Source organism: Tenrec ecaudatus, chromosome 2 (assembly GCF_050624435.1).
Source record: "Tenrec ecaudatus isolate mTenEca1 chromosome 2, mTenEca1.hap1, whole genome shotgun sequence".
NCBI classification, from domain to species: Eukaryota; Metazoa; Chordata; class Mammalia; order Afrosoricida; family Tenrecidae; genus Tenrec; species Tenrec ecaudatus.
In genome coordinates this window covers 280,529,692-280,557,368 of record NC_134531.1, presented here as the reverse complement: position 1 = coordinate 280,557,368, position 27,677 = coordinate 280,529,692, and the positions used below count along the sequence as shown (strand labels likewise).

General features: G+C 42.8%; 1 protein-coding gene across 3 annotated transcripts; it reads left to right on the top strand.

The window, feature by feature from the left end:
* On the top strand, positions 1–27,170 carry ADPRH (ADP-ribosylarginine hydrolase). 3 transcript variants are annotated; one of them, XR_012782877.1, is made up of 6 exons: positions 1–127; positions 3,494–3,847; positions 11,229–11,589; positions 14,389–14,824; positions 25,437–25,565; positions 26,333–27,170. XR_012782877.1 is itself a non-coding variant. In XM_075542472.1 (5 exons), the coding sequence occupies exons 2-4, from the start codon at positions 3,535–3,537 to the stop codon at positions 14,801–14,803; spliced, it is 1,089 nt and encodes a 362-aa protein (XP_075398587.1). In that variant the 5' UTR covers positions 1–127; positions 3,494–3,534; the 3' UTR covers positions 14,804–14,824; positions 26,333–27,169. The 3 variants fall into 3 exon arrangements, 2 of the variants coding, with proteins under 2 accessions (XP_075398587.1, XP_075398586.1); XM_075542472.1 differs by lacking the exon at positions 25,437–25,565 and having other exon boundaries at positions 26,333–27,169; XM_075542471.1 differs by lacking the exons at positions 25,437–25,565; positions 26,333–27,170 and having other exon boundaries at positions 14,389–15,111.
* The last annotated feature ends 507 nt before the right edge of the window (positions 27,171–27,677 follow it).

Here is a 27,677-nt window from a genome sequence, read left to right as displayed (position 1 = left end):
CCTCCCCCACAGCGTCAGTCCGCGCCTTTGCAGAGCCCGTGCCGCCCGCCTCGCCTCGAGCCCCTGCCCCAACCCCCAGTGCGGCCCGCGGCCCCGTCCTCGTCCCGTGGCCCAAAGTGGCGACCAGGTAACACCCCTCCCCCTCCTGCCTAGAAGACCTCGCCCAAGAAGTGTGGGGGATGGGGGATGGGAGGAGGAGGGACATTGACTTTCAGGCCAATGGTAGCTCTCCAAAGTGTGTGTGTGTGTGTGTGTGTGTGTGTGTGTGTGTGTGTGTGTGTGTGTGTGTGTGTGTGTGTGTGTGTGTGTGTGTGTGTGTTGTATGTGTCAGAGTGGGTGGTGGCATGGGGTCAGCCTTGGCTGACAACTGAAGGGTCTGCACTTGGAACCCAACCACCCCTGCGGCGCCGGAGGAGAACTTCGAGGCAGTCTGCTCCCCTAAACCCTGCTCTGCCCCTTGTGGTCACTATGAGTGGAATGAATTGGGCAGCCGTGCGGTTTCTCTTGATGCTTTGTTTTTGGATTTCCTGCGTGGTTGTGGTGGTGTATGTTGATCACCCCAAAAGTAGAGGGCAGTGAAAAGCTGTGGCTCAGACCATAACGTTGAGTGTACAGTTCAGTTGCAAGAATATGAACTGTAGAAATCTAGAGTTCAGTTCAAAGCATATAAGCTTTTTGAAGGCAGGAGGCTAGTGCGACATGAGTGCAAATGAAAATGAACCTCCGTAGAAAAGATGTCCCACCTCACAAGCCTGTGATATGTGTACACACACACACACACACACACACACATTTGAGCAGACCCAGAAGGAATTACCAGACAGCTATCCAAATTGGTGCTGCTACTGTGGTTTAAAATTTAATCATCAGAAGCCAACTAAATTTACTCTCTGGGGGTGTCAGCATAGGAAGAGACCCAGGGGATTATTTAATCTCCCCCACTTTTACAAAACCCCACTGCAATGTACAGACGGTCCAGAATGGATGCCTTGTCCACATTCACTGTTATAATTAATACAGTCCAAAGTTTTATTTGATACAATCTGTCAGTGGTACTTGACAAATACGTTTTGTAAGCCAGGAAGCTCAGCGTCATCAGGAACGGGGTCTATCCAGTCATCATCATGTTGGATCTGCAGGTGTTTGTAGAACCTGCTCCCTGAGCAACACACTTGAGAGAGGAATTCTGGAAGTGTGGGGCTTTCAACTAAACTCTTGAGTCACTAATATGTGAATAGAGGAGAGAAAGGACATCTTGGGTGAGAGTCTGGAGCTGAAATGAGAATGAGTTAGTCTAACTGGAACTGAAAACAACCACAAAAATCATCAGGAAGGTCACAGAGGATGCAGCAGAAGGTCACCATTAGTTAGATCTGACTGGATGTCAACTAATAGTGACAGCTGGTCCAGATGAGGCTGATGGTCCTAGAATGGGCTTTGAACCTGAATGTCACAGGCAAGAAGACCCCGGTAGGAGATTGACTGGAGGAGAGGCTTTAGGACATACACTGACAGAGAACCAGCCCTAGGCCAGAGGTTAAAATCATGGAGGAATCATGAACTTATCCCCCAAATCCAGAAGTTAATCATTTAGGAGAGAAAAAAACTCCACAATTTAAATATTAATACTGAGAGCAAAGTTAGGAAGGGAAAGCGTTTTAGTTCAATAAATATAACTGACTTTCTCTTTGTTGGTTGTGTTTAATAATGAAAATGAAAGCAAAACACAGTGCTGATTATGTGCTTTACACATAAGAACTGGCTTTAAGTGCTTTACCCATGGGAACTGCTTTACCCATAGGAACTGGCTTATTTCTCACAGCAAACTTATGAGCTAGTTGACTGTTTTTATGATCACTGTTTTACACATGTGGAGGTTGAAGCACACAGTTGAGAGGTGTGTTAGGGTTCTCTAAAGAAACAAAACCAGGACACTTAAGATTATATATATATATCGTGAAGGAATATAACAGCTAATTAGTACACATAGCAGTACAGAGGGCTCAGTTCAACTCACTTCTGTGGAACAGTTAAAATACTGGAAGTCCTTCAACTCATGAGGGCTGCTGGGTCCAAGGTCAAGGAAGCAAACAGCTGACTCTTCCATAGAGCAATGCAAGCAGTCCAGTCACAGGCAGCAAACAGCAGGGTGGGTCACCAATAGTCAGCAAGATGACAAGGTCCAACAGTCCCAAGCTCAAGCAATGTATACATCAGCAGCATGGTGAAGCAGGTTTCGAAAGAACCTCAAGCTCTAGCAACACGATCCACGAGTTGGCAGTCCCACAGGCAGTGTAGCTCACGAGTTGAGGCAGAGAACTAGCAGCTGCATGCTGATTCAATCACCAGAGAGCGAGAGTGAGAGCGAGAGCGAGAGAGAGCGAGCGAGAGAGAGAGAGAGAGAGAGAGAGAGAGAGAAGCGGGGCTTACCAAGCCATTTGTCTCTTTGTCCTCTCATCAAACTGGAACCTTATTAATCCCACATGTTCCTGTTGGCCAGGTTGGCACCATAAACCTACCTTCACAAGAGGTAAGTAGGTCTGGGCTGAGACAGAAGGATACTATCAAGCTTCCTGGCCTGGAAACAGAATTCTGTTTTCGATACTTCCACTCCATGACTGTGTGGACTTAGCTGATATGATCCTCAGTTTTCTCCTTGTGACATGCAAACCAGATGAGATGTGGAGATGCTTGATGAATAGAAGGTATTAATATTTATGTAAAGAAAGAATAACTTTTAAGGTGAAATTCCAAGTGAAAAGAGGACATGCCTAGCTTGATTTGAATTACGGACTTCAGTGAGCTTGCCATTTATGGGGAGTCTAAACAGGAATGTTTTTCAAAAGCATGGGCTTGGGTCTGTTTGGATCATAGCCTGCCACTTACTGGCTGTGTGACTTGTAGCAGTTGTGCTTTCCTGATGTGATTCCCATATATTCATATATAAAATAGATCTGATTATTCCTCATAGAGCAGTTGTGAGGTTTAAATCACAGAATATAGAGCAAGCACTCCATACAAGGCCCTTGGGTGGTACACACAGTTTGCTTGCTCCGTAACTAACTGAATTCTCAATTCACTGCCATGATGTCGATTCTAACTTATAGTGATCTTAGAAAACACAGTATAACTGCCCTTTCTGTTTCAAGACTTTACATTGTTATAGGAGTAGACAGCCTCATCTTTCACCCATGAGTTCAAACCAATGATTTATGGTTAGCAGTTCAATTTGTAGGCCACTACACCAGGGCTTCTTACTGAAATGTTGGAAATTCAGATCCACTCAGAGGCACCTCAGAAGAAAGGCCTGGCAGTCTTCTTCTGAAAAGTCAGCCACTGAAAACCCCACGTTTCTACCCTGACATACATGGGTTGGCATTGACTCCAAGGAAACTAATTTTTGCGCTGCCTGCAAATGATAAGTGCTCAATAAAATTTAGATAAGGGTTTCTTTTTTTTTTTTTAATTCTTCTTCCTCCTCATCTTTCTTCAGGTGTCATAGTTTCTCCCCAGAGACAACCTCGCAGATCCACCATGTGTGGGGGCCTGATTGAAAAGTATGTGGCTGCCATGGTGCTGAGTGCAGCTGGAGATGCTCTAGGGTACTTCAATGGAAAATGGGAGTTCCTCCAGGACGGGGAGAAGATTCACCAGCAGTTGGCCAAGCTTGGTGGCTTGGATGCCATAGACGTGGAGAGGTGGAGAGTCAGCGATGACACAGTGATGCACCTGGCCACTGCGGAAGCCCTCATAGAAACTGGGAGATCCGGAGACTTGGTGAGACTGTATTCTCTCCTTGCTAAGCATTACCAAGACTGCATGGAAGACATGAATGGCCGAGCACCCGGTAAGCTCAGCCCCTGGAGGTCCTGGGAGGGCAGAGAATTTAACAGGCCAAAAGGAATCATTAAGCATGTTGATAGAAATTTTATCAATGAGACAATGTCAAGTCTGATTTCAGACAACCCTATGTGCACACAGTAGAACTGCTCTGATGGGTTTTCAAGGCCGTGACCTTTCAGAAGCAGACCGAAGTCCTGCCTTTGAGGTCTCTGGGTAGGTTTGAATTGCTAACCTTTTGGCTCCTTGTGAGTGCTTACCTCTTTGTGCCACCCAGGGACCTAGAAGCAACCTGAATGTCCACAAATAAATTACAGTGACACATTTACGGCTACTTAGTATCATGCAGGTGTTTATTTATTGGTTTTAAAGCTACAGCAACAAGAACTATTGAGTCTGAGCAACAAGAGCTGGGTGGCAACAGTGATGGTGGTGGTGGTTGGCGGCCATCATGTTGATTCTGTCTCATGATGACCTCATGTGTGCGGGGAGCAGATTCATAGGATTTTCAATGCTATGACATTTCAGAAGCAGTCACCAGACCATTCTCCTGAGGCACCTTTGGGTGCAAACCTCCAACCTTTTAGCTGGTAGTCAACTGCTTACCTGTTGGTGTCACCCAGGGATTCCATCATAGAGCTTTCAGTAGATAATTTTTCAGAAGCTTATCGGGCCTTCCTTCCAAGATACCTCTAGGTGCATTTAAACCTCCAACCTGTCAAGATAGCAGCTGAACACATTCACTAGTTCTCTACTCAGTACTCCTGATATGAAAAGGTATTATTGTTAGGCTCCATTGAGTTGCCATCCACCCATAGCGACCCTATACACAACAGAACGAAACACTCACTGCATGGTCCTGTGCCATCCTCACAATGGTTCCTGTGCCCAGCCTCTGGATGCAGCCACTGTATCAATCCATCTTGTGGTGGGCCTTTCTCTCCTTTGCTGCCTCTCCACTTTATCAACAAGCGATCCTTCTCTAGGGACTAGTCTCTCCTGACAATGTGGCCAAAGACAAAATTTGCCTACTTTGTTTCTACAGAGCACTTTGGCTGTACCCCTTCCAACACATTAGTTTGCCCTTTTAGCAGTCCATGGTATTTTCTATATTCTTCTCCAGCACCACAGTTGAAATGGAATTGAATTCTTCTACAGTCTCCTCCATTCAATGTCCAACTTTTACATGCATATGAGGCAATGGAGAATACCATGGCTTGGATCAGGCACACCTCAGTCCTCAAACTAACATCCTTACCCCTTGATGCGCTATAGAGGTCTTGTGTAGCAGATTTACCTAATACAACATGTCTTTTGATCTTTTGACTGCTGTTTCCATTGAGCCCTGATTGTGAATCCAAGCAAGACAAAATCCCTGAATTCAATCTTTTCTCCGTTTATCATGATAGTCTAGTTGTGAAGATGTTAGTCTTCTTTACATTGAGTTGTAATCCACTCTGAAGGTTATAATCCTTGATCTTAATCAGCAAGTGCTTCAAGTTCTCCTCACTTTCAACAAGCAACGTTGTGTCATCCGCATACCTCAAGTTGTTAATAAGCCTTTCTCCAATTCTCAATTTCCTGAGAAGACAGAGTGAACAAGTATGGTGAGAGGATGCAACACCGACACACTTCCTGATTTTAAACCATGCAGTATTCCCTTGTTCTGTTCACACAACTGCTTCTTGATCCATATACCGGTTCTGAGTGAGTACAATGAAGTTTTCTGGAATTCCCATTGTTGCCAAGGTTATTCACAGTTGATTATGGTCCACCCAGTCAAATGCCTTTGCATCGTCAATAAAACCGAAGTAAACATCTTTCTGGTGTTCTCTACTTTCAGCCAAGTCCCATCTAACATCAGCAAAGATATCCCTTGTTCACACCCTCTTCTGAACCCAGCCTGAACTTCTGGCATTTCTCTATCAATGTACTGCTGCAACTGCTGTTGGATGATCTTAAGTAAAGTCTTACTTGTGTGCACTATCAATGATATTGTTCTTTAGTTTCAGCGTGCTGTTGGGTCACCTCTCTATGGAATGAGCATAAATATGGATCTCTTCTAGTCAGTTGGCCAAGTAGTCTTCCGAATTTCCTGGCATAGATGAGTGAGTATTTCCGGTGTTTCTTCAGCTTGCTGAAATACTTCAGTGGATATTCCGTCAACTCATAGAGCCTTGTTTTTGGCTAATTCTAATTAGTGCAGTTTGAACTTCTTCTTTCAGCACCTTTGGTTCTTGCTCATATGCCTCCTCCTGAAATGGTGGAATGTTGACTAGTTCTTTGTGGTAAACTTGAGCCCTGGTGGTGTAGTGGTTGCAAGTTGGGCTGCGAGCCACATGGCCAGCAGTTTGAAACCACCAGCAGCTTGTTGGGAAGACTGGGTTTTCTACTCCTGTAAACAGTTATTATCTTGGAGATCCACAGGTGGGTCGCTATGAGTCAGCACTGACTTGATGGCAGTAAGTTCTTTTTGGTACAGTGACTCTGTATTCTTTTCATGGGCTTCCTGCATCATCCAATATTTTGCCCATAGAATCTTTCAAGATTGCAACTTGGGGCTTCAATTTTTTCTCATTTTTTTCAGGTGTGGTGAGTATAGTCTTCTCTTTTGCTTTTCTAATTCTAGGTCTTTGTACATTTCATTAAGCAAGTTGGCTTTGTTTTCTTGAAATACTTTTTGAAATTTTGTATCCAACTCTTTGACTTCATTCTTTTTACCATTGGCTTTAAGTAGTCTATGATTAACAGTAAGTTCCCGAGGCTCTTCTGACATTGCCTCTGATCTTTTCTTTCTTTCTTCTCTTTTTAATGACCTTTTGCCCTCTTCATATAGGATGTCTTGTTGTCCCCCCACAGCTCATTGGGTCTTCTGTCATTACTGTTCATTGCATCACATCTGTTTTGGAGATGTTTTTGAAATTTAGGTGGTAGAGACTCAAGATCATATTTTGGTTCTTGTGGGCTTGTTTTAGTTTTCTTCAGCTTTATCCGAAGTTTACATATGGGCAACTTAATGGTCTGTTCCACAGTTCTGCTGCTATTGAGTATCTCCATCATGTCTTCACACAGATGTAGTCAAATTGATTTCTGTGTATTCCATCTGGGGAAGTCCATGTGTATAATTATTGCCTTTTGTGTTGTTGAAAAAAAAGCATTTGCTCTGAACAAGTCATTGGTTTTGCAGAATTCTGTCATCCGATCTCCTGCTTCATTTCTCTCACCAAGCTATTGTTCCTTCGTCTTTGTTTCTAATTTTGCATTCCAATCACCAATAATTATTCATGTATCTTGATTGCAAGTTTCATCAATTTCCAATTGAAGTTGTTGGTAGAATTGTGGTTGGTGCATAAATTTGAATAATAGTTACACTCATTAGAATTCCTTGAAGGCAGATATATAAAATCCTATCACAGACAGCATTGTAATTCATGATGCATTTAGCAACATCCTTTCTGACAATGAATGCCACACGGTTCCTCTTGATTCTGTTATTCTCAAGCTGGTAAATCGAAATGATTCAAAATGGCCATTACCAGTCCATTTTAGCTCACTAATGCCTAGGATATCAATCTTTTTGCGTCCCTTTTCATTTCGACCACTTCCAATATTCCTAAATCCATACTTAGTACATTCCAAGTTCCAGTCATTGGAAGATATTTGCAGATGTTTTCTCCTTACCTTGAGTGGTCCCCCATCAGCAAATGAAGATCCTGAAGGTTCCACTCCCCAGGCTTGACCCGACTCACTTCTCCATGGTCAGCCTCCCTCCAAGAAATCATAGCTTCTTCATTCACATTTTGAGTGCCTGAGGGGCCCATCCTCTGGCAGTATCTCTGACAATGTTATGCTTCCTTTGTTGAAGATCTCAGTATCTGATAAATCTTTAAGCTTGGCATAAGCAGCTTCTTCCTCTGAAGTGGGAAGAAGCTGTCTCATAGCCTGCTCTTGGTCTGGAAGCTCTGCTGAGACTTGTTCACTTTGGATGAACCTACTGGCATTTGAAATATAAGTGACAACTTTCAGCATCACAAGCCACCACAGTATGACAAACCGACAGATAAGTGGTAGGAAAAATGTATTATATGAAGTGAAAAAAGGGTAGGTTATTTTACGATAAGGATGTGGGAGTATCTTCTAACTTCACCAGTGAGGAAGTGTCACCATTAGCATTAGCCCAAGGCCAATTCCACCTAACATTTTTACCAACTCTTGGCATGTACTCTCTTTCCCAGTACACGCAGTACTTGTCTACTGGTTTTGATAATTCATTGCAGTGACCGCCTAGAACTCACTCACAATTGTGGGGATTATTAGGGAAGTTAATAGGTTACAAGTCGGGATCAGAAATGCTCAGGATAGTTCTTTAGTCAGGACAGGCTCATATCATCCGTAGTCCCAGACACACCTCTCTCTGTGGTCCTTAAACCCCTTAGCATTAGCCCCTTAACCTCTGCCCAGTTTAAGTGCTTCAATGCTCTTTTGGCTTTGCATATAAATTCCCCAAAGGCACTCAACTCCTCCAGTGACCCTCAACCCAAACGTGCTGAAGTCTAGTTTCCAGTGTTGGCAACTTTAGTGCCCCAATTTAAATGCCTGGAAGCATACCCTCAGTTTCTCCCTCCATGGGCTGGGAAGCCCACTGTTGTGTCTCATACTTTTGGTCCTATTGTAACTCCTTCTCTGCCACGTCTTCTCTCCATCTTTCACCATCTGTGGTGTCACAACTCTCTGTCTCCTTGATCAAGGAGGTTCAGCTCAAAGATTTCAGGGTTCAAGGAACATACCCACTCCTGTCTACTTTTTCTTGATGGTAATGAGATGTTCCCTTTCTATTTCTGAAATAGCTCCTTTTAAGACCTAGTAGGATGGCAAAACTGACCAATCCCCACTTTGGAGCTCCATAAGTCTTATTTGCATGGTTCCCACTCCACAATACCTTTGTAGTAATAGGATGGGGGGCCAGCCCCCCCCCACCGCTAGTCATGGGTTCAATAAACACAATTGTACAGTTGAGATATATAAATGTATTAAAGTCATAGAGAGCATGAGCGATAGAAGAGATACTACAAAAGTGCAATCAGACACATCACATGGTAGCATTGCTCACCGCAGCCCCGCTTGGTGATCCACGTGGAGAGAGGGGGATGGGAAGGAGGACAAGGGCAAAGGGAAACAGAGGACTGGAGAGGAGAGGGGGAAGAGAGGAGAGAGCGAGCGAGAGGAGGAGCAGTCTGTATTGCTAACCCAGGTCTATATCCCTTGGGGGCGTGCAAGCCCACTAAGGGGTAACTCTATATATTATACAGCAATGGGAGGGGGTGGTTTAGGGGCATACACGCAATAAGAAGGGGAGGGATTGGGGGTACACATGTGACAAGATAGGTGGATCCCAGATTAGGATGGTATATTAGCTTTGACCTTTTCTCTGGATCTCCATAAGAACCATTATCCATAGGGTTGTAAACCCCACCTACAGGAACCAAATAGATGATTGCAGGCCTGTTCATTGTCCTTAACAGCAGGGAGCGGGGCCCACTGCAGTCTGGCAGTGATTACCTTCAGGGAGGATGCTTGCAAGCATCTGACCTCCCACCACATACCTTATTTATATTACCAGCAAATTATCTAATCCCCTTGGTGGGTCTCAGACATCTCATCTTTGTAGTCCTGCCTAGTTAATTGGTGATAATTAAGAAGACAATGGTTAAAAGCTATATCAAATAATTCATGTAGTTCTAGTTCTAAAGCCAGACATATTTTATGAACCCATTGTCATCATAAGTATTTCTATTGGGGGAGGTCGGAGAAAACACACATAAAGATGTTAGTGATATCTGAGTTTGGGAATATATAGAGTATATTTTGATTTATTTTGCTTATTTGTATTTTCTTTTGCCCTTCAAATATATTTTATTTATTTTTAAATCATTTTATTGGGTGCTCTTATGGATATTATAACAATCCCCAATTCAATCAGATCAAGCTTCATTGTACAATTACTGCCACTGTAATTAAAAAACATTTTATTCTTCTTGAACTCTTTAATATCAGCTCCCCTTTTGCCCCTTCCTCCTCCACCCCTATTCTTATATTATAGTTATGCTTGTTAGACCTGCAAATATTCATTTGTCTAATTAAGATCATTCAATGTATGAAATCCAAGATAAATGAATCCATCAGAAATAGTAATGGACGCAATGATTCCCTGGGGGTAGTAGAAGAGGTGGGGGTAAGGGGGAACTGGTAGCAAAGATGATTGTACAACCCCACTGAGGGGAACAAATAGCAGAATTGTTGGGGAACAGATAGTGGGTGGTATAATATATGGCTTATTTACATTTTCTAATTTTTTTCTCTAATGAGCAAGTAATATAAAGAAAATTTTCTTTTCTTTTTAAAGAAGAAGTGGACAGGTCTTTTAGAGATGCCTCCTGGGTCCAGATTTTATCAGTAGTTCTTATGCTACTTTGAGATTTGGGAGCACTTCAGAGCCAATTAACCCGTTATCCCTCTTGATGAAAAGCCAACTTCAAGCTCTCTCATTCAGGAACCTCTCGTGACCCCAAATACTGACCTTAGACACTGGGCAGCCAGTCTGTGTCCAGCTGTTTTCAACATCTGACGTTGTTTCCATTTGACAAGGTGAACACTCCCCTAGTTCACCCATGCCATGAACATTGCTATGAATACGCTTAAAGAGGCCCGGAAGACACCAATAATATACCACACAACACAGTGGACTTAGCTGACAGTTGTATCCACCGCTCCTCATTTAGACAGGTAGTGAGGACAAGCCTGACTGCACCACTCATATATGGGCAACCAAGCTCCAGATTGGTTTGCTGACTCAACCTGTTCATCTGAGTCCATGGGTCCTCATCTGAGCCCAGTACTCTTCAATCTAGAATTTGTGTCCTTTTTCTGATATTTAGGAATTTCGATGGTCTGGTACTTATTGCACCACTTAATGCCTTGGCCTTTGAAGTCTCATGGCTTTGGTTGGTCAACTAATTACTTGCTTATGTGATTTTGAACAAGTTTGGTAAAGACTAAACCTTAGTTTATTCATTTCTTAAAGATAATAATAAATTATGCACTCCCGATTTCTTGTGATAATCCATTTTACATGTCTGAGTTGTTATAATCAAATAGCTGGTGAAGAGTCTAAGGCTCTATGTGAATCTCCTTTTATGAATGCTTCCATGCTAAGGATTATGTGCAATGCGAGGCATTGTGAAGGTGGGGCTTGAGACTGGGGTTGGAGTTTGATACCATTAGGGTATTTCTTTGGCTTTCCATTTCTCTGGAAGAAACATGGAGAAAGAAATTGGCTCTTCCCTCCAGCTACACTGACACCCACACCCTACCCAACTCTTCCTCCCCAGGTGGTGCCTCGATGCAGAACGCCATGAAGTTAGAGCCGCACAAGCCCAACGGCTGGAGGATTCCCTTCAACAGCCACGAGGGGGGCTGTGGTGCTGCCATGCGTGCCATGTGCATTGGTCTCAGGTTCCCTCACCACAGTCAGCTGGACACTCTGATCCAAGTGAGCATCGAGAGCGGCCGGATGACCCACCATCACCCCACAGGCTACCTGGGCGCCCTGGTGTCTGCTCTTTTTACAGCATATGCTGTGAATGGCAGACCACCCCAGCAATGGGGAAAAGCTCTGATGGAAGTGCTGCCAGAAGCTAAAAAGTACATTGTCCAATCAGGATACTTTGTGGAGGAGAATCTTCAAAACTGGTAAGTTGATCAGCGTGCGTGCGTGCTAGAATGGGGTTGGATCTAGGTTCGTACACGCACTTGCTCTGCTTCCTTCCGGTCCCCTCCTTGCCCACCTGCTGAGGATTGAAAGTTCTTTTCCGGCAATGATTGCCTCTTGCTCTATTCCAACCTTCTCTAGTTTCTGGCTCCCTGTACTGAGTTGAGGAGGACTGGTGACCTCAAGGACTGCTAAGCTCAAGGTCCACTGTTTGAAGTCACCAGCCTCTCCATGGGGGAAAGACATTTCCAGTGAAGACTTACAATCTTGGACACTCACAGGGGCAGGTCTACTTGTCCTAAGGGATCTCTAGGGGTCAGAATTGTCTCGATGGCAGTGAGTTGGGTCTGGTTTTTTTGTTTTTGTTGTGTTTTTTGGTGGTACTAATTTCTTTTTTTTTAATTTTTATTTATTTATTTATTTTTAACAATTTATTGGGGCTCATACAATTCTTATCACAGTTCATACATATACATACATCAATTGTATAAAGCACTTCTGTACAGTCTTTGCCCTAATTATTTTTTTTTCTTTCTCTTTTCTTTTTTTACATTTTATTAGGGACTCATACAACTCTGATCATCATCCATACATATACATACATCAATTGTATAAAGCACATCCATACATTCCCTGCCCCAATCATTCTCAAGGCATTTGCTCTCCACTTAAGCCCCTCGCATCAGGTCCTCTTTTTTTGCCCCCTCGGGTCTGGTTTTTAGGTACTGAGATGAATTTTCTGCTGAGCTCCTAGTTGATACGAGACTTAGCCTTTTGTCAGTATTAGTTTGATGAACAAAAATTTGATTCTTGGTTAGAATGTCTGAGAAATAGATTTTTTCGCCAGCTAATTAGTAGGTGGTATGCGTGCATCTTTCTCTCTTTGTTTGTGTGTGACTGCATCTTCCTTTTTTTGGTGAGTTTAGTTCATGTTCCCATTCTTAGAATAAGAAAAAGGTCGCCCATGGTTATGATAATGTTAAAGTTCCTCCTTGAGGGGTACCATTTGCCATTACTCTCAACTCAGGAAAACAAAACTTATATTTAATTCTTTATCTTGGTGTATGTCTTCTTTATAACAAAAAGAAACCTGTTTTTATTTTTTTAACTCTTTAGCTTGATGTATATCTCCTTGATATAACCCAAGATGCCATTTCCTTGTTTAAGTAGATCCTTAGCAAACCTTTATTGAATGACTGTTTCTTTGAGTGAATTTTGGTTTTAATACAGGTTATGATAGTAGTACAAGGAATTGAAGTCATCTTGGAATTTTCTCCATTCTCGCATGCATCTGTTGTCTTTCCTTTTTTTAAATTAAGGAAATCATTTTATTGGAGGCTCTTACATCTCTTATCACAATCCATCCATCCATCCATTGTGTCAAGCACATTTGTTGCCATTATCGTTCTCAAAACCTTTTCTTTCTACTTTAGCCCTTGGTATCAGCTCCTCATTTTCCCCCTTCCTCCCCAGCCCCCACTCCCTCAAGATAATTTATAAATTATTTTCTCATGTCTTACACTTCCTGACATCTCCCTTCACCCACTTTTCTGTTGTCTGTTCCCCAGAGAGGGGGTTATATATAGATCCTTGTGATTGGTTTCCCCTTTCTACTCCACCCTCCTGGTATCACCACTCTTACCACTGGTCCTGAGGGGTTTATCTGCCTTGGATTCCCTGTGTTTCCAGTTTCTATCTGTTCCAGTGTACATCATCTGGTCCAGTAGATTTGTAAGGTAGACTTGGGATCATGACAGAGGGAGAGAGGAAGCATTAAAGAACTAGAGTAAAGTTGTATGTTTCATCATTGCTACACTTCACCCCGACTGGCTTGTCTCTTCCCTGTGACCCTTCTGTAAGGGGATATCCAGTTGCCTACAGATGGGCTTTGGGTCTCACTCTGTACTCCCCTTCATTCACAATGATAAGATTTTTTGTTCTTTGATGCCTGATATGTGATTCTGGTGACACCTTGTGATCACACAGGCTGGTGTGCTTTTTCCATGTGGGCTTTATTGCTTCTCAGCTAGATGGCTGCTTGTTTATCTTCAAGCCTTTGCGATCCCAAACTCTATATCTTTTGATAGCCATACACCATCAGCTTTCTTCACCACATTTGTTTATGTACCCGCTTTATCTTCAGCGATCATGTTGGGAAGGTGAGCGTCTTGGAATGCCAGTTTAATAGAACTGAATAAAAGTTTTCTTGCATTGAGTGGAGGTTCAATGTGCATCTGATACCTTAATACTAAACTTATGAATATATGCACATAGATCTATTTCCCATCATCATATATAAATATATTTATATATGTACATGCCTGTATTTAGACCTCTATAAATGCCCTTTGCCTCCCAGCTCTTTCTTCTATTTCCTTTTACTTTCCTCTTGTCCCACTATCATGCTCAGTCTTCATTAGGGTTTCAGTAATTCCTCTTGGCTACATTGCCCTTGATCAAGCCCTACCAGGCCTCCTACACCCACCTTACCACCGATTTTGGATCACTTGTTATTCTCTTGTCCCTGGGTTTTAACACCCACTTCCTTTCCCTGCCTCCACCTCTTCCATGTCCCTCCGGGACCATCAGTCCTGTTGTTTTCGCCTCCAGATTGTTCTTCCACCTCTCTTATTTAGATAGACCTGCAGAGATAATGATATGCACAAAAAATAAGACAGCAAAAAAAAGCAACAAAAGAAAACAGAACAACAACTGTTGTTTTTCCTTTTGACTTTATTTTTTTCAGTTGATGTTGATTTTTTCCCCCTCCCTTCATACAGGTCCTACTTCCAAAACCACTGGAAAAAGTATCTAAAACTCAGAGGCATTTGGGATGGCAAATCAGCTCCTACTTTCCCCAAAGCTTTCCATGTGAAAGAGAGAGACCAGTTCTATACCTCCGTGAGCTACTCTGGCTGGGGCGGCAGCAGTGGACATGATGCTCCCATGATTGCCTATGATGCCATGCTGGCCGCAGGAGATTCCTGGAAGGAGCTTGCCCACCGAGCATTCTTCCATGGAGGAGACAGCGACTCCACGGCTGCCATTGCTGGTTGCTGGTGGGGAGTCATGCATGGTTTTAAAGGAGTGAGCCCTTCCAACTATGAGAAGCTAGAGTACAGAAACCGGCTGGAAGAAGCAGCCAGGGCTTTATACTCTCTTGGTTCCAAAGAAGATGCTGGACCTACCCTCTAGGGACCTGGGTGTTCATTTCTGGTGGGTTTCATTTTTTTCCCTTTTGTGTAGAAACTGTCGTCCCTCTTCTGTTTCTTTTCATGTTTTTCAAAGGTAAGCATTCAAATTCCTTGGATTCAAGGAATTTTGAGATCACAAGTCCCTTGGGCCCTTTAAATTCAAAAAATATTTTTTGTTCATTTGAAGAAACAATTCAATATAAAATAGGCTGACTGCCTATCTTTTTTTTTATAAATCATTTTATTGGGGCTCATACAACTCTTATCACAATCCATACATACATCAATTGAGTAAAGCATCCTTATACATTTGTTGCCCTCGTCATTCTCAAAATTCGCCTTCCACTTGGGTTCCTAGAATCAGCTCATTTTCCTTTTTTCCCTTCCCCTTCCTCCCAGCTCCCCCTCCCTCATGAACCCTTAATAATTTATAAATTATTATTTTACTTTATCTTACACTGCCCGGTGTCTCACCTCACCAAGTTTCCTGTTGCCCATCCCCCAGAGAGGAGGTTATATGTAGATCCCCAAGATCAGTTCCCCCGTTCTACACTCCCTTCCCTCCCGGTGTTGACACCCTCACCGTTGGTCCTGAAGGATTCCTCTGTCCTAGATTACCTGTGTTTCCAGATCCCAACTGCACCGCTGTGCATCCTCTGGTCTAACCAGATTTGCAAGGTAGAATTGGGATCATGATAATTGGGGGTGGGGGTGGGTGGGGAGGAAGGGTTTAAGAACTAGAGGGAGGTTTTGAGTTTCATTGTTGCTACACTGAGCCCTGAGTGACTCATCTGCTCCCCACTACCCCTCTTCAAGGGTTGTCTAGTTGTCTACAGATGGGCATTGGATCACCATCATGCACTCCCCTCATTCACGATGATAAAATTCCCCCCACCTGCCTTTGTTGCTTGAAACCTGGTCCCCTCGGCCCTTCATACATGGTGTGCTGCTTCCATATGGGCTTTGTTGCTTCTGGCTAGATGGCCGCTTGTTTACTTTCAAGCCTTTAAGTCCCCAGACACTATATCTCTCAATCAGCCTTCTTCACCACACTTACTTAAGCACACATTCGTCTTCAGCGTTTTTGTGGGGAAGGTGATCACACAATGATGGTTTTTGTTCTTTGGTGTCTGCTACTTGATCCCTTCAACACCTCGTGTTCACCTAGGCTTGTGTACTTCTTCTCTGTGGGCTTTGTTGCTTCTGAGCTAGATGGCCGCTTGTTTGCCTTCAAGCCTTTAAGACCCCAGACGCTATATCTTGATAGCCGGACACCATCAGCTTTCTTCACTACGTTTACTAATACACATGTCTGTCTTCAGCAATCATGTCGGGAAGGTGGGTATCATGGAATGATCGTTAGCTGAGCAAGGTGATTTTGTATTGAGGGAGTGAGCGTGAGAAGGCCCAATGTCCACCTGCTACCCTACTACTAAACCTATAAATAGGTGCACATAGGTCTATTTCTCCCATAATTATAAATATATTTACATATGTACATGTTTGTATTTAAGTTTCTATGTATGCCCTTTACTTCCTACTCCTTTCCTCTATTTCCTTAAGCTTTCCTCCTGTCCCACTACCATGTGCAGCCTTCACTGGGTTTCAGTAATTCCTCTCAGTTACCTTGCCCTTGGTCACTCCCTACCAGTCCTCCCGTCCCCTCCCTCCACTGGTTTTGAACCACTCGCTTTTCCCTTGTCACTGGGTTGGCCAACACCTCCTCCCTTCCCCTACCTCCCACACTCATGTCCCTCTGGGACCGTTGGTCCCGTTATTTTCTTCTCACATTGTTTGTCCAGCCTATCTTATCTAGGTGGACCTAATATGTGCATAAAAACGCAGATGGCTTTGACAGCACCAAAGTGGCACATAAGAACACGGTGTCGACAGCAGCGACACCGACACGCTGACAAAAAAGCCACTGAACTACAAAATTAGAGAAGAGAAAAAAACCCCAAAAAGACAGCAAAAAAAACCCCAAAACACCCACCAACCTGTTAGTAGTTCGAGGTCTGTTCGTTGGCCTTTAGGAGTGTTTTCTGATGGGGTGCCACGCCCTGGCCCCAAAGTCCATCCTTCATACTCCCTCAGGACCTCCTTGCTCTGCTTCCCCCGTCGCTCCATTGCACGCCCCCAGTGTTTTGCCTCAGTGTAGTGGGGTCAGCTTAGTCGCACATCCCCCACTGTGTCTCCGGTGCTGTCCCATGTAGGGCCATGGGTCAGTGCAGGATGTCGCAACTCGCAGTGGGGCCGGCTGTATGGTCCTCTCTGTACAATGTGCCCTTCGAGTCGGGCTGTCATCCTCTGATCTTGGTGGGCCCAGGTGTGCTCCGCTCCATTCTTCCTCCTTCCTTTGCTTCAGCTTCCTTCTGGGTGTGGTGTGGTGGGTCACTTCCTTTCCCACACCTGACGATCTATTTTCATTTTCTGTGGTACTCCCTTCAATGGTGGGTGTCAGGCTAATTCTGGTTGGGGCTGGTGTATGGTCCAGTCTCTGTATATTCCTCTGCATTTTATGTTGCCTTCCTGGTTTGGCGTGTCATGGTGGGGTCTGTATGCATGTTCCAGTTCTGTGGGGAAACAACAAATACTCTCCCCCGGGTGAGTTAGTGCCCTGTCCCCCTCCCCACCCCCCCCATGCCATCCACTCGGTTTCTTCCCACCCTGTTTCTCCCTCCACGTGCCCCACTTCCCCGACTTTATTATGGGCTCTCATGTACCTCCCTAGGTGTGGCCTGCCCTCCCTCCAACTATCTATGCTTCCACCCGTTTATTGCGAGATAGGTGTTTATTCTATTCCTGGCATGCTGATTGTACTTACCTCAGGGGACTCGTGTTATACCTATCCTTTTGAATCTGGCTTACCTCGCTTAATATAGTTCCTTCCACCTCTTCCCAAGAAATAATGTGTTTCATGTGTTCGTCCTAGCTTTTCAGTGCTGCACAGTACTCCATTGTGTGTATGTGCCCAAGTTTACTAATCCACTCATCTACCAATGGAAACTTAGGCTGTTTCCAAGTCTTTGAGATTGTGAATTGTGCTGCAATACACATTGGCATGCATATGACTAGTCGTGTTTTATTTGCTGCTTCCACCTAGTATATGCCCAGTAGAGGGATGGCTGGGTCATAAGGTAGATCAATTTCCATTTTCTTTAAGTATCGCCAGATTGCTTTCCATAGTGGCTGTACAAATCTACACGACCACCAGCAGTGGAGGAGGGTTCCTACTTCACCACAGCCCTTCCAACACTTGATGCTCTCTGATTTGCTGATTTGGGCTTGCCTGGGGGGGGGGTGTTAAGTGGTGTCTCATGGTTGTTTTGACTTGCACTTCTCTTAGGGCTAATGACCTGAAACACTTTCTCATATGCGTATTGGCCATATGGATCTCCTCCCTAGTGAAAGTTCTTTTCAGTTCTTTTGCCCACTTCCTTAGGGGGTTAACTGTTTTCCTCTTTTTGCAGGTCGTGATGGTGTTGTAGATTTTAGTAATGAGCCCTTTGTCCGATGTGTCATTACTCAGAATCCTCTGCCAGTCTGTGGGTTGTCTTGTCACTCTCTTGGTGAAGTCTTTCAAGGTACACAGGTGCTTTATTCTTATTAAATCCCATGTCGATTTCCTGCTCACCTGTGTGTGTACCCTTCCCTATGAGCTCCCTGGGTTAGTCCCAATTCCCTCCTTGATGGTCCTGATAGTTTGGGTTTAACTTCTAGGTCTGTGATCCACCTTGAGTTTATTCTTGTGCATGGGGTGAGGTAAATGTCTTGTTTCATCTTTCTACATGTGGATATCCATTGTTTCCAGCACCACTTGTTAAAAAGAGCATCCGCTTCCCACTTGATGGTTTTGGGACCCTTGTCAAAGATCAGTTGTCTATATGCTGATGATTTTACTCTTGGGTTTTCTATTCTTTCCCACTGGTCTGAGTGCCTGTCATTGTGCCAGTACCACACTGTTTTGACCACGGTAGCTGTGTAATAGGCATTAAAATCGGGTAAGGCGAGTCCTCCAACTGTGTCCTTGAGGAGTTCTCTGCTAATTCTGGGTTTCTTCCCTCTCCATATGAAATTGGTGGTCAGTTTTTCCAATTCTTTGAAGAAGGTTGATGGTGTTTGAATTGGTATAGCATTGAACTTGTAAAGTGGTTTAGGTAGGACTGTCATCTTTACTATGTTGAACCTTCCAATCAATGAGTAGGGGATGTTCTTCCATTTGTGGAGGTCGCTTTTGGTTTTCTGTAATAGGGTTTTGTAGTGTTCCTTATATAGGTCTTTAGTATTTTTTTGTTAAATATATTACTAGGTATTTCAGTTTGTTCTTAGCTACTGTGAAGGGTACTTCCTTCTTAATCCCTTCTTCCATGGTCCTGCCCCATGTGTATAGAAAACGTACTGACTTCTGTTTATTGATCTTGTATCCTGCTATGCTTCCATGTTCCTCTATCGCTGTAAGTATTCCAGCTGTGGAGCTTTTGGGGTTTTCAATATACAGTATCATGGCATCTGCAAATAGCGATAGTTTCACCTCCTCCTCTCCCATTTGGATCTCTTTGATGTCCTTCCGTTGTCTTATGTTGTTAGCCAGAACCTCCAACACGATATTGAATAGAAGTGGGGACAAGGGGCATCCTTGTCTTGTACCCTTTTTCAGTGGGCTTGTTCTTGTCTTTTCTCCATGGACTATGATGTTGGCCATTGGTCTTTCCTAGATAGCTTGTATAAGCTTGGGGAACTTACCTTCCAATCCTATCTATGCGTGTCTTGATTAGACACTGGATTAGATACTGGGTGCTGGATGTTGTCAAATGCTTTTTGTGCATCTATGGATATTATCATATGGTTTTTACCCTTTTTCTTCTCGATGTGATGTATAATATTGATGGATTTTTGGATGTTAAACCATCCCTGCATCCCTGGGATGAATCCTACTGGTCGTGGTGGATGGTATGTTTTATATACTTTTGTATTCTATTGGCCAATATTTTGTTAAGGATTTTTGCATCTATGTTCATTAGAGATATTGGTCTGTAATTCTGTATACCTGTGGGGTCTTTTCTCTGTTTGGGTGTCAAAGTAATGCTGGCTTCATAAAATGAGTTTGGAAGTTTGCCATTCTGTTCTATGTTATGTAATACTTTATGGAGGATCGATGTCAACTCTTCCCTGAATGCTTGGTAGAATTCTGCTGTGAAAACATCTGGCCTGGGGCTTTTTTTTGTTGGTAGGTTTTTGATGACCCTCTCTATTTCTTCTTTCTCTATGGGTTTGTTGAGGTTCTTGATCTCTGTCTGAGATAATCTATGGAGAGGATGTTTTTATAAATATTTACCCATATCATTCCAGGTTTCTGAATTCATTAGAATACAAAACTTCATACTTTGTGATTATCCTTTTAACCTCATGGGGTCTGTTGTTATTGCCCCTCATTCATCCCTCATCCTGGCTATTGATGTTTGCTCCTTTCTGTTTTTGGTAACCTTTGCCAGATGACTGTCAATTTTGTTAATTCTTTCGCAGAATCAGCTTTCAGCTGCATTTATCTTTTGCATTGTTCTCTTCCCAGTGGTTTAACTCCGCCCTGATTTTTATTATTTTTCTCTTGCTATTGGAGGAGTTGTTCTGCTGACTCTGTTCTAGTTGTTGGAAGTTTTGTGTTATTCGCCTTTCTTTTTTTCATGTATGCATTTAATGATATCAAGCTACCTCTGATAACTGCCTTTGCAGTGTCCCATAAGTTTTGATACATTGTATGCTCGTTCTCGTTAGTTTCTAGAAACTTCCTAATATCCTCTCTGATCTGGACCTGTACCCATTCATGTCGTAGGGGATCAGTGTTCATTCTACAATTGGTTGTCCTTGCTTTTCTGGACGTCCTGTTATTAATCTCCAGCTTTATGGCATAGTGATCTGAGAAAGATGTCTGGATAATATCTAAGTGTTTGAATTTACTCAGGCTGGACTTGTGTCCCAGGATGTGGTCTATCATTGAAAAAGATCCATGTAGATTTGAAAAGAATGCAAAACCCTTTGCTTTTGATGGAAAGCTCTATAGATGTCTATCAGGCCCTGTTGCCTGTTTACATTGTTTAGCTCTCTGGCTTCTTTGCTGAACTTTTTTCCCAGTGATCTGTCTTTCTCTGATAGTGGAGCGTTAAAGTCACCCACTATTATTGTTGATTCCGTGATTTCTTTTTTCATCTCTTTAATACTTTGACGAAATTCGCTGCACCGTTATCAGGAGCGTAAATATTCAATATACTAAGTCCTTCCTGGTTTACTGAACCTTTGAACGTTATATAGTTTCCCTCTTTGCATCTTTTTATGGTTTGGATCTTGAGGTTCATTTTGTTGGAGATTAAGGTAGCCACCCCTGCATTTTTGGAGTTACCATTCGATTGGTAAACTTTCTGCTAATCCTTTATTCTTAGCACATTCTTGTCTGTGCACTTAAGATGTGTCTCTTGGAGGCAACAGATTGATGGATTAGGTTTTCTGAGCCAGTCCTCAAGCCTTTCTTTTAACATACGAATTGAGCCCATTGGAATTCACTTATTATCACTATCTCTGGATTCATAGTTGCCATACCCTGTTTTGTGTCTTTACCTATCTCACTTCATATCAGTGCGCTGTGTTTGAGTGGAGAGTTTCTATCTTGTCCTCTTTTCAATCTGAGACCCTGTTGTCCTGGTAATTTTTGCTGGCATGTTGACTTCTAGATGGAGATGGGCTATTTGGTGGTCTCCTGTGTGTTCTTGGTGGAGGTTGATCCTCTGGCCATTGTCAGTCAGCCAGTATCTTCCTCAGGGTCAGGTGTCTTGCAGCATATTCTTCAAGTCATTCCTTGTCCTGGAAGACCCTTATCTCACCACCTATCTTAATGGATAACTTGACAGGATACAGGATTTTGGGGTTGGCATTTTTTTTCTTTCAGGTTTTGTAAGATGTTGCTGCATTCTCTCCTCCTCTTCATGGGATCTGCTGATAGGTCTGAGCATATGCTTCCCTGCACTCCTTTGTATGTGACTGTCTTCCTTTCTCTTGCTGCTGGTAAAATTTTCTCTTTTTCCTCTAAATTGAATATTTTTACTATTATATTTCTCGGCGTGTTCTTCTTGGGATTTAGCTTAGCTGGCATCCTTTCTGCTTCCTGTATGAGTGTCGGGTTCTCCCTTGTTAAGATGGGAAAATTTTCTTCCAGAAATTCCTTTGCTATCTTGGCTGATGACTTGTGTGTTGTGTTTTGCTGCGGTAGACCGCTTATTCAAATATTATCCCTCTTCATAGCATCTCAGGCTGTCTTCTCATTGATCTCAGGCTGTCTTCTGTTTCTTTAATTTTTTCTAATTTATTAGGGGCTCATACAACTCCTATCAAAATCCATACATCCATCCATTGTGTAAAGCACATTTGTACATTGGTTGCCCTCATCGTTCTCAAAAGTTTTGCTTTCTACCCAAGCCCCTGGCATCAGGTCCTCATTTTCCCCCTCCTCACTTCCTCCTCCCTCATGAACCCTTGATTACTTATAAATGATTATTTTGTCATATCTTGCTCTGTCACACATCTCCCTTCCCCCCATTTTCTGTTGTATTACCCCAGGGAGGTCACATGTAGATCAATGTAATAGGTTTCCCCTTTCCAACCCACCCTCGCCATGCCCTCCCAGTATCACCACTCACACCACTGGTCCTGAGGGGATCATCTGCCCTGGCTTCGCTGAGTTTCCAGTTCCCATCTGTACCAGTGTAGATTCTCTGGTCTAGTCAGACTTGCATGGTAGGATTTGGATCATGACAGTGGGGGGAGGGGAGGAAGAAGCATTTAGGAACTAGAGGAAACTTGTATTTTCCATCATTGCTACAGCACACCCTGACTGTCTTATCTCCTCCACAAGTACCTTCAGTAAGGGGATGTCCAGTGGCCTACAAATGGGCTTTGGGTCTTCTCCGCACTCCCGGCTCATTCACTAGTGTAAGATTTTTGTTCTGATGATGCCTGATACCTGGTTCCTTGACTTTTTGTGATCTCACAGGCTCGTGTGCTTCTTCCATGTGGGCGGTGTTGCTTCTGAGCTAGATGGCGCTTGTTTACCTTCAAGCTTTTAAGACCCCAGACGCTATCTCTTTTGATAGCTGGGCACCATCAGATTTCTTCACCACATTTTTTTATGCACCCATTTGTCCTTAGCGGTCGTATCAGGGAGGTGAGCACAAAATGATATAGTTTCTTTTGTTGATGCGTGAAAACTGCTCCCTTCAGCACCTCGTGATTACACAGGCTGGTGTGCTTCTTTCATGCTGGCTTTATTGCTTCTGAGCCATATGGCCGCTTGTTTCCTTTCAAGCCTATAAGACCACAGATGCTATATCTTTTGGTAGCCGGGCACCATCAGCTTTCTTCACATTTAGTTGTTCACCCACTTTGTCTTCAGCGGTTGTGTTAGGAAGGTGAGAATCATAGAATGCCAATTTATTAGAAGAAAGTGTTGTTGCAGTGAGTGAGTACTTCAGTGGAGATCCAATGTCCCTATGCTACCTTAATACTAACCTTAAAAAATATGGACATGGATCTATTTACCCATCCTCATGTATAAATATATTTGCATATGTACATGTTTTATCTAGACCTCTATAAATGCCCTCTGCCTCCCAAATCTTTCATCTGTTTCCTTTGACTTCCCTCCTGTCCTACTATCATGCTCAGGCCCCACCAGGAGTTCAGCAATTCGTCTTAGTTACATTACCTTGATCATGCCCAACCAGGCCTCCCCACACCCTCCTCACCACGAGCATCTGGTATGGAAGTAGGTATTGACCACACCAATCTCTTATCATACATGCAATTATTTCTGATTCATGAGGTCAGCGAAAAAAACTATTATTGAACAAACAGGTTGAAGAGCAACAATCCATTACTCTACTTAAAAACTTTTCAAGAAGCTGAAAGAAGGATGCAGTGCACAAATGCACATTTGGAAAGTTCGTGTTTCATCATAATTCAGGGATTGGTGGCACTAGCCTGAAGAAAGGGTATTGGACCATGAAGAAATTACTTGAAACTCCACTTTGGAACCATAATGTGAGAAGACTGATATTCGTTGATTATGAAATTGTTCACTTCAAAATTAATGAAGAATTTGGTTACAATATTACCGAAAGTATTAGACAGGGAGGGTAAGTGCTTCCCTTTGCAGTGTTGTTCTCTGAGTGGAGCATAAGCACAAGAGGGTGGGTATGGGCTGGAAATTCAATAGGGTAAGTTTCAGAGACACACACCCACATCGTGAGGTACTCTGTTACTTTTGAGGATTACATTTTATCCAAGAAAAGTACCTCATGTTTATCCCTAAAGCAGTGTCCAGTGTGTTCTTGCCCTTTTAATGTCATTGGAAAAAGTTTCTGACTGGAAAGTTTAGTCATGGTATCAAAAAAATGTCATTTTAACCAAAATGGAGATTTAGACCAGAAAAATAACAGCGACGGTGACTCAGCATTATGCGCAGTATTCAATTATAGGGTTTCTTTGAGAAATTTATAATCTAACACTGACAATGCTCAGGAACAGGATGACGGAGAGGAAGATTCCAGCCCTAAGCTGTGATCTTCAAACTCGGTGCTTAATTACGGTCCGGTATGGATGAGGCATCTCCACCAAGATGCCCATTCACTGGAGCAACTGGTCTGGAAGAAGATGTTGACCGCAACAATCTTTTGTCATACCTACAATATTTCTGATTCATGAGGTCATCGAAAAAAATTATTACAGAAGAAACAGCTTGAAGAGCAACAATCCATTACTCTACTTCACTATTTTTCAAGAAACTGAAAGAAGGATGCAATGCACAAAGGTGACATTTGGAAAGTTTTGTGTTAGATCATAATCCAAGGTTTCCTGGCACTAGCCTGAAGAAATGGCATTGGACCAGGAATAAATTACCTGAAACTCCATTTTGGATCCGTCATGTGAGAAGACTGATACTCCTTTATCAGTTTTTTCTGTATACCTATAAGGAAGAATCTGAGTACAAAATTACTGATATAATAAGACAGGCAAGGAGTTTAACTGCTTCCCTTTGCAGTGTTGTTCTCTGAGTAAAGTATAACCGCAGGGGGGCGGGAGTGAGCTGGAAATTCAAAAGGACTAGTTTTAAAGAGACATACACCTACATAGAGTGGTAAAATGTCACCTTGGAAGATTACATTGTATCCAAGCAACGCACCTCAGAATTATCCCTAGAGCAATCTCCAGTTCCTGCTAGCCCTATTAATGTCTTTAGAAAAAGTTTCTGACTGGAAATTTTAGTCCTTGACATAAAAAAATGTCATTTTAAACCAAAAAGGGGGTTTGAACCAGAGAAATAACAGCGAGAGTGCCTCAGCATTATGCGCAGTATTGAACGATAGGGCTACTTTGGAAATTCATTATCTGACCCTGACATTGCTCAGATACAGTATGAGAGTGAGGAAGATTCTGGCCCTGAGCTCTGTGATTTGCAAACTCAGTGCTCTATTATGTTCCGGTATGGATGAGCCAGCTCCAACAAGATGCCCATTCACTGGAGCACTTGGTATGGAGAAGTAGGTGTTGACCACAATACTCTTTTCTTGTACCTACAATTTTTTTTTCAGATTGATGAGCTCATTGAAAAGTTATTACAGCAGAAACCGGTTGAAGGGCATCAAACTGCTACTGTACTTCAAAACTTTTCAAGAAGCAGAAATAAGGATTCAAAGTACAACGGTTACATTTGGCAAGTTGTGAGTCTGATCATAATTCATGGTTTGGTGGCACTAGTCTGAAGAAATTGTATTGGACCATGAATAAATTACTTGAATCTTCATTTTGGAATAGTCATGTGAGAAGGCTGAGGTCCGTTGATTATGAAATTGTTCGCTTCACAAAAAATGACGTATTTAGTTACAATTTTACGGATATTATTAGAGATCCAAGGAGGGTAAACTACTTCCCTTTGCAGTGTTGTTCTCTGAGTGAAGGATAACCACAAGAGAGTGAGACTCCGGTGGAAATTCAATAGGGTATGTTTTAAGTAGACATACATCCACATAGATTAGTACTGTGTAACTTTTGAGGATTACATTGCATCCATGAAAAGCACCCCAGATTTATCTCTAGAGCAGTCTCCAGTGCCTGCTTGCACTATTAATGTCTTTGAGAAAAGTTTCTGACTGATAATTTTAGTCCTTGACTTCAAAAATGTAACTTTAAAACAAAATGGGGTTTTGGACCAGAGAAATAAGAGCGACAGTGACTCAGCCTTTTGCGCAGTATTGAACAATAGGGCTTCTTTGGGAAATTCATAATCTGATATTGACATTGCTCAGATACAGGATGCCAGTGAGGAAGATTCTGGCCATGAGCTCTTTGATCTGTAAACTCGGTGCTCTATTACGTGACGTTATGGATGAGCCAGCTCCACCAAGATGCCCATTCATTGGAGCACCTGGTATGGGGGTAGATGTTGAGCAAAATAACCTTTTGTCATTCCTACAATTTTTTTTTTCAGATTGATGAGGTCATTGAAAAGTTACTACGGAAGAAAGCGGTTGAAGAGCCTCAAACAACTACTGTACTTCAAAACTTTTCAAGAAGTAGGAATAAGCATTCAGTGCACAAAAGTGAACTTTGAAGAGTTCTTCATTTGATCATAATTCAGGGTTTGGTGGCACTAGCCTGAAGAAATGGTATTGGACCACGAATATATTACTTGAATCTTCATTGTGGAACTGTCATGTGAGAAGACTGATGTTCGTTGATTATGAAATTGTTCACTTCACAAAAATGACGAATTTAGTTACAATATTGCGGATATTATTAGAGAGCCAGGGAGGGTAACTGCTTCCCTTTGTCATGTTATTCACTGAGTGAAGCATAACCACAAGAGGGTGGGACTGGCCTGGAAATTCAATAGGGTATATGCCTGGTCTTGGCAAAAGGGACTCTAAATTTTGAATCCGGTGCCTTCACCTTGACTCTCAGAATTCACCTCTCAAATACCTCCCTCAAATACCTCACTGACCTCCCTCACTGATCTCCCCCTCCCCTGCTCAACCTTCAAATTCCTGAAGCCGGTTCCTCCCTGAGCCAGAATGTTTTCTGAAGATATGCACACTCCACTCTAGCCGTCCTTGACATATAGATAAGGTCAAAAACCTTCTCCCTTCTGAAGCACCTGTGTGCATAGATCCTCCCCAGCTTGGACCCTTCCCAGCTGTGCCTGCCAGCAGGGGTATAAATACTGCAGCCGAAATTTCCCAAAGCGCGGTTTCAATAGCTCAATTCCCTGAGTTGCTGAATCCACCCGCAAGCCTCCCAATAAAGCCTGCTTCTAATTTTTGCCGATTGGATCTTTGGTTCTGTTTCACGCCCCCAAATTCCTTACAATATGTTTTAAAGAGACATACACCCAAATAGATTAGTACTGTGTACCTTTTAAGAATTATATTGCATCCAACCAAAGCACCTTAGATTTATCCCTAGAGCAGTTTCCAGTGACTGCTTGCCCTATTAATGTCTTTCGGGAAAGTTTCTGACTGGAAATTTTAGTCCTTGACATCAAAAAATGTGATTTAAAATCAAAAAGGGGTTTTGGACCAGAGAAATAAGAGCTACAGTGACTAAGCATTTTGTGCAGTATTGAAAAACAAAAACCCAGAAGCCAAGCAAACACTCTAAAATCCATAATCACACCATGAAACACTCAAAACACCCTAAGAGTCATAAAACACTTTAAAAGTGCTGAGAAACAGTTTAAAAGTCCTAAATAAACACCTTAAATGAAAAAGAATAACCACATGAAGTGTCCTTAAATATTCCCCAAACGTCCTCAAAAAAAACTCTAAAGAACACCC

Bases quoted from the DNA above. Each gene is read 5' to 3' on its own strand.
- ADPRH (XM_075542472.1), top strand. From the start codon at position 3,535: ATGTGTGGGGGCCTGATTGAAAAGTATGTGGCTGCCATGGTGCTGAGT. The intron at 3,848-11,228 runs GTAAGCTCAGCC...CTTCCTCCCCAG, and splicing joins CATGAATGGCCGAGCACCCG to GTGGTGCCTCGATGCAGAAC. The intron at 11,590-14,388 runs GTAAGTTGATCA...CCCTTCATACAG, and splicing joins GAGGAGAATCTTCAAAACTG to GTCCTACTTCCAAAACCACT.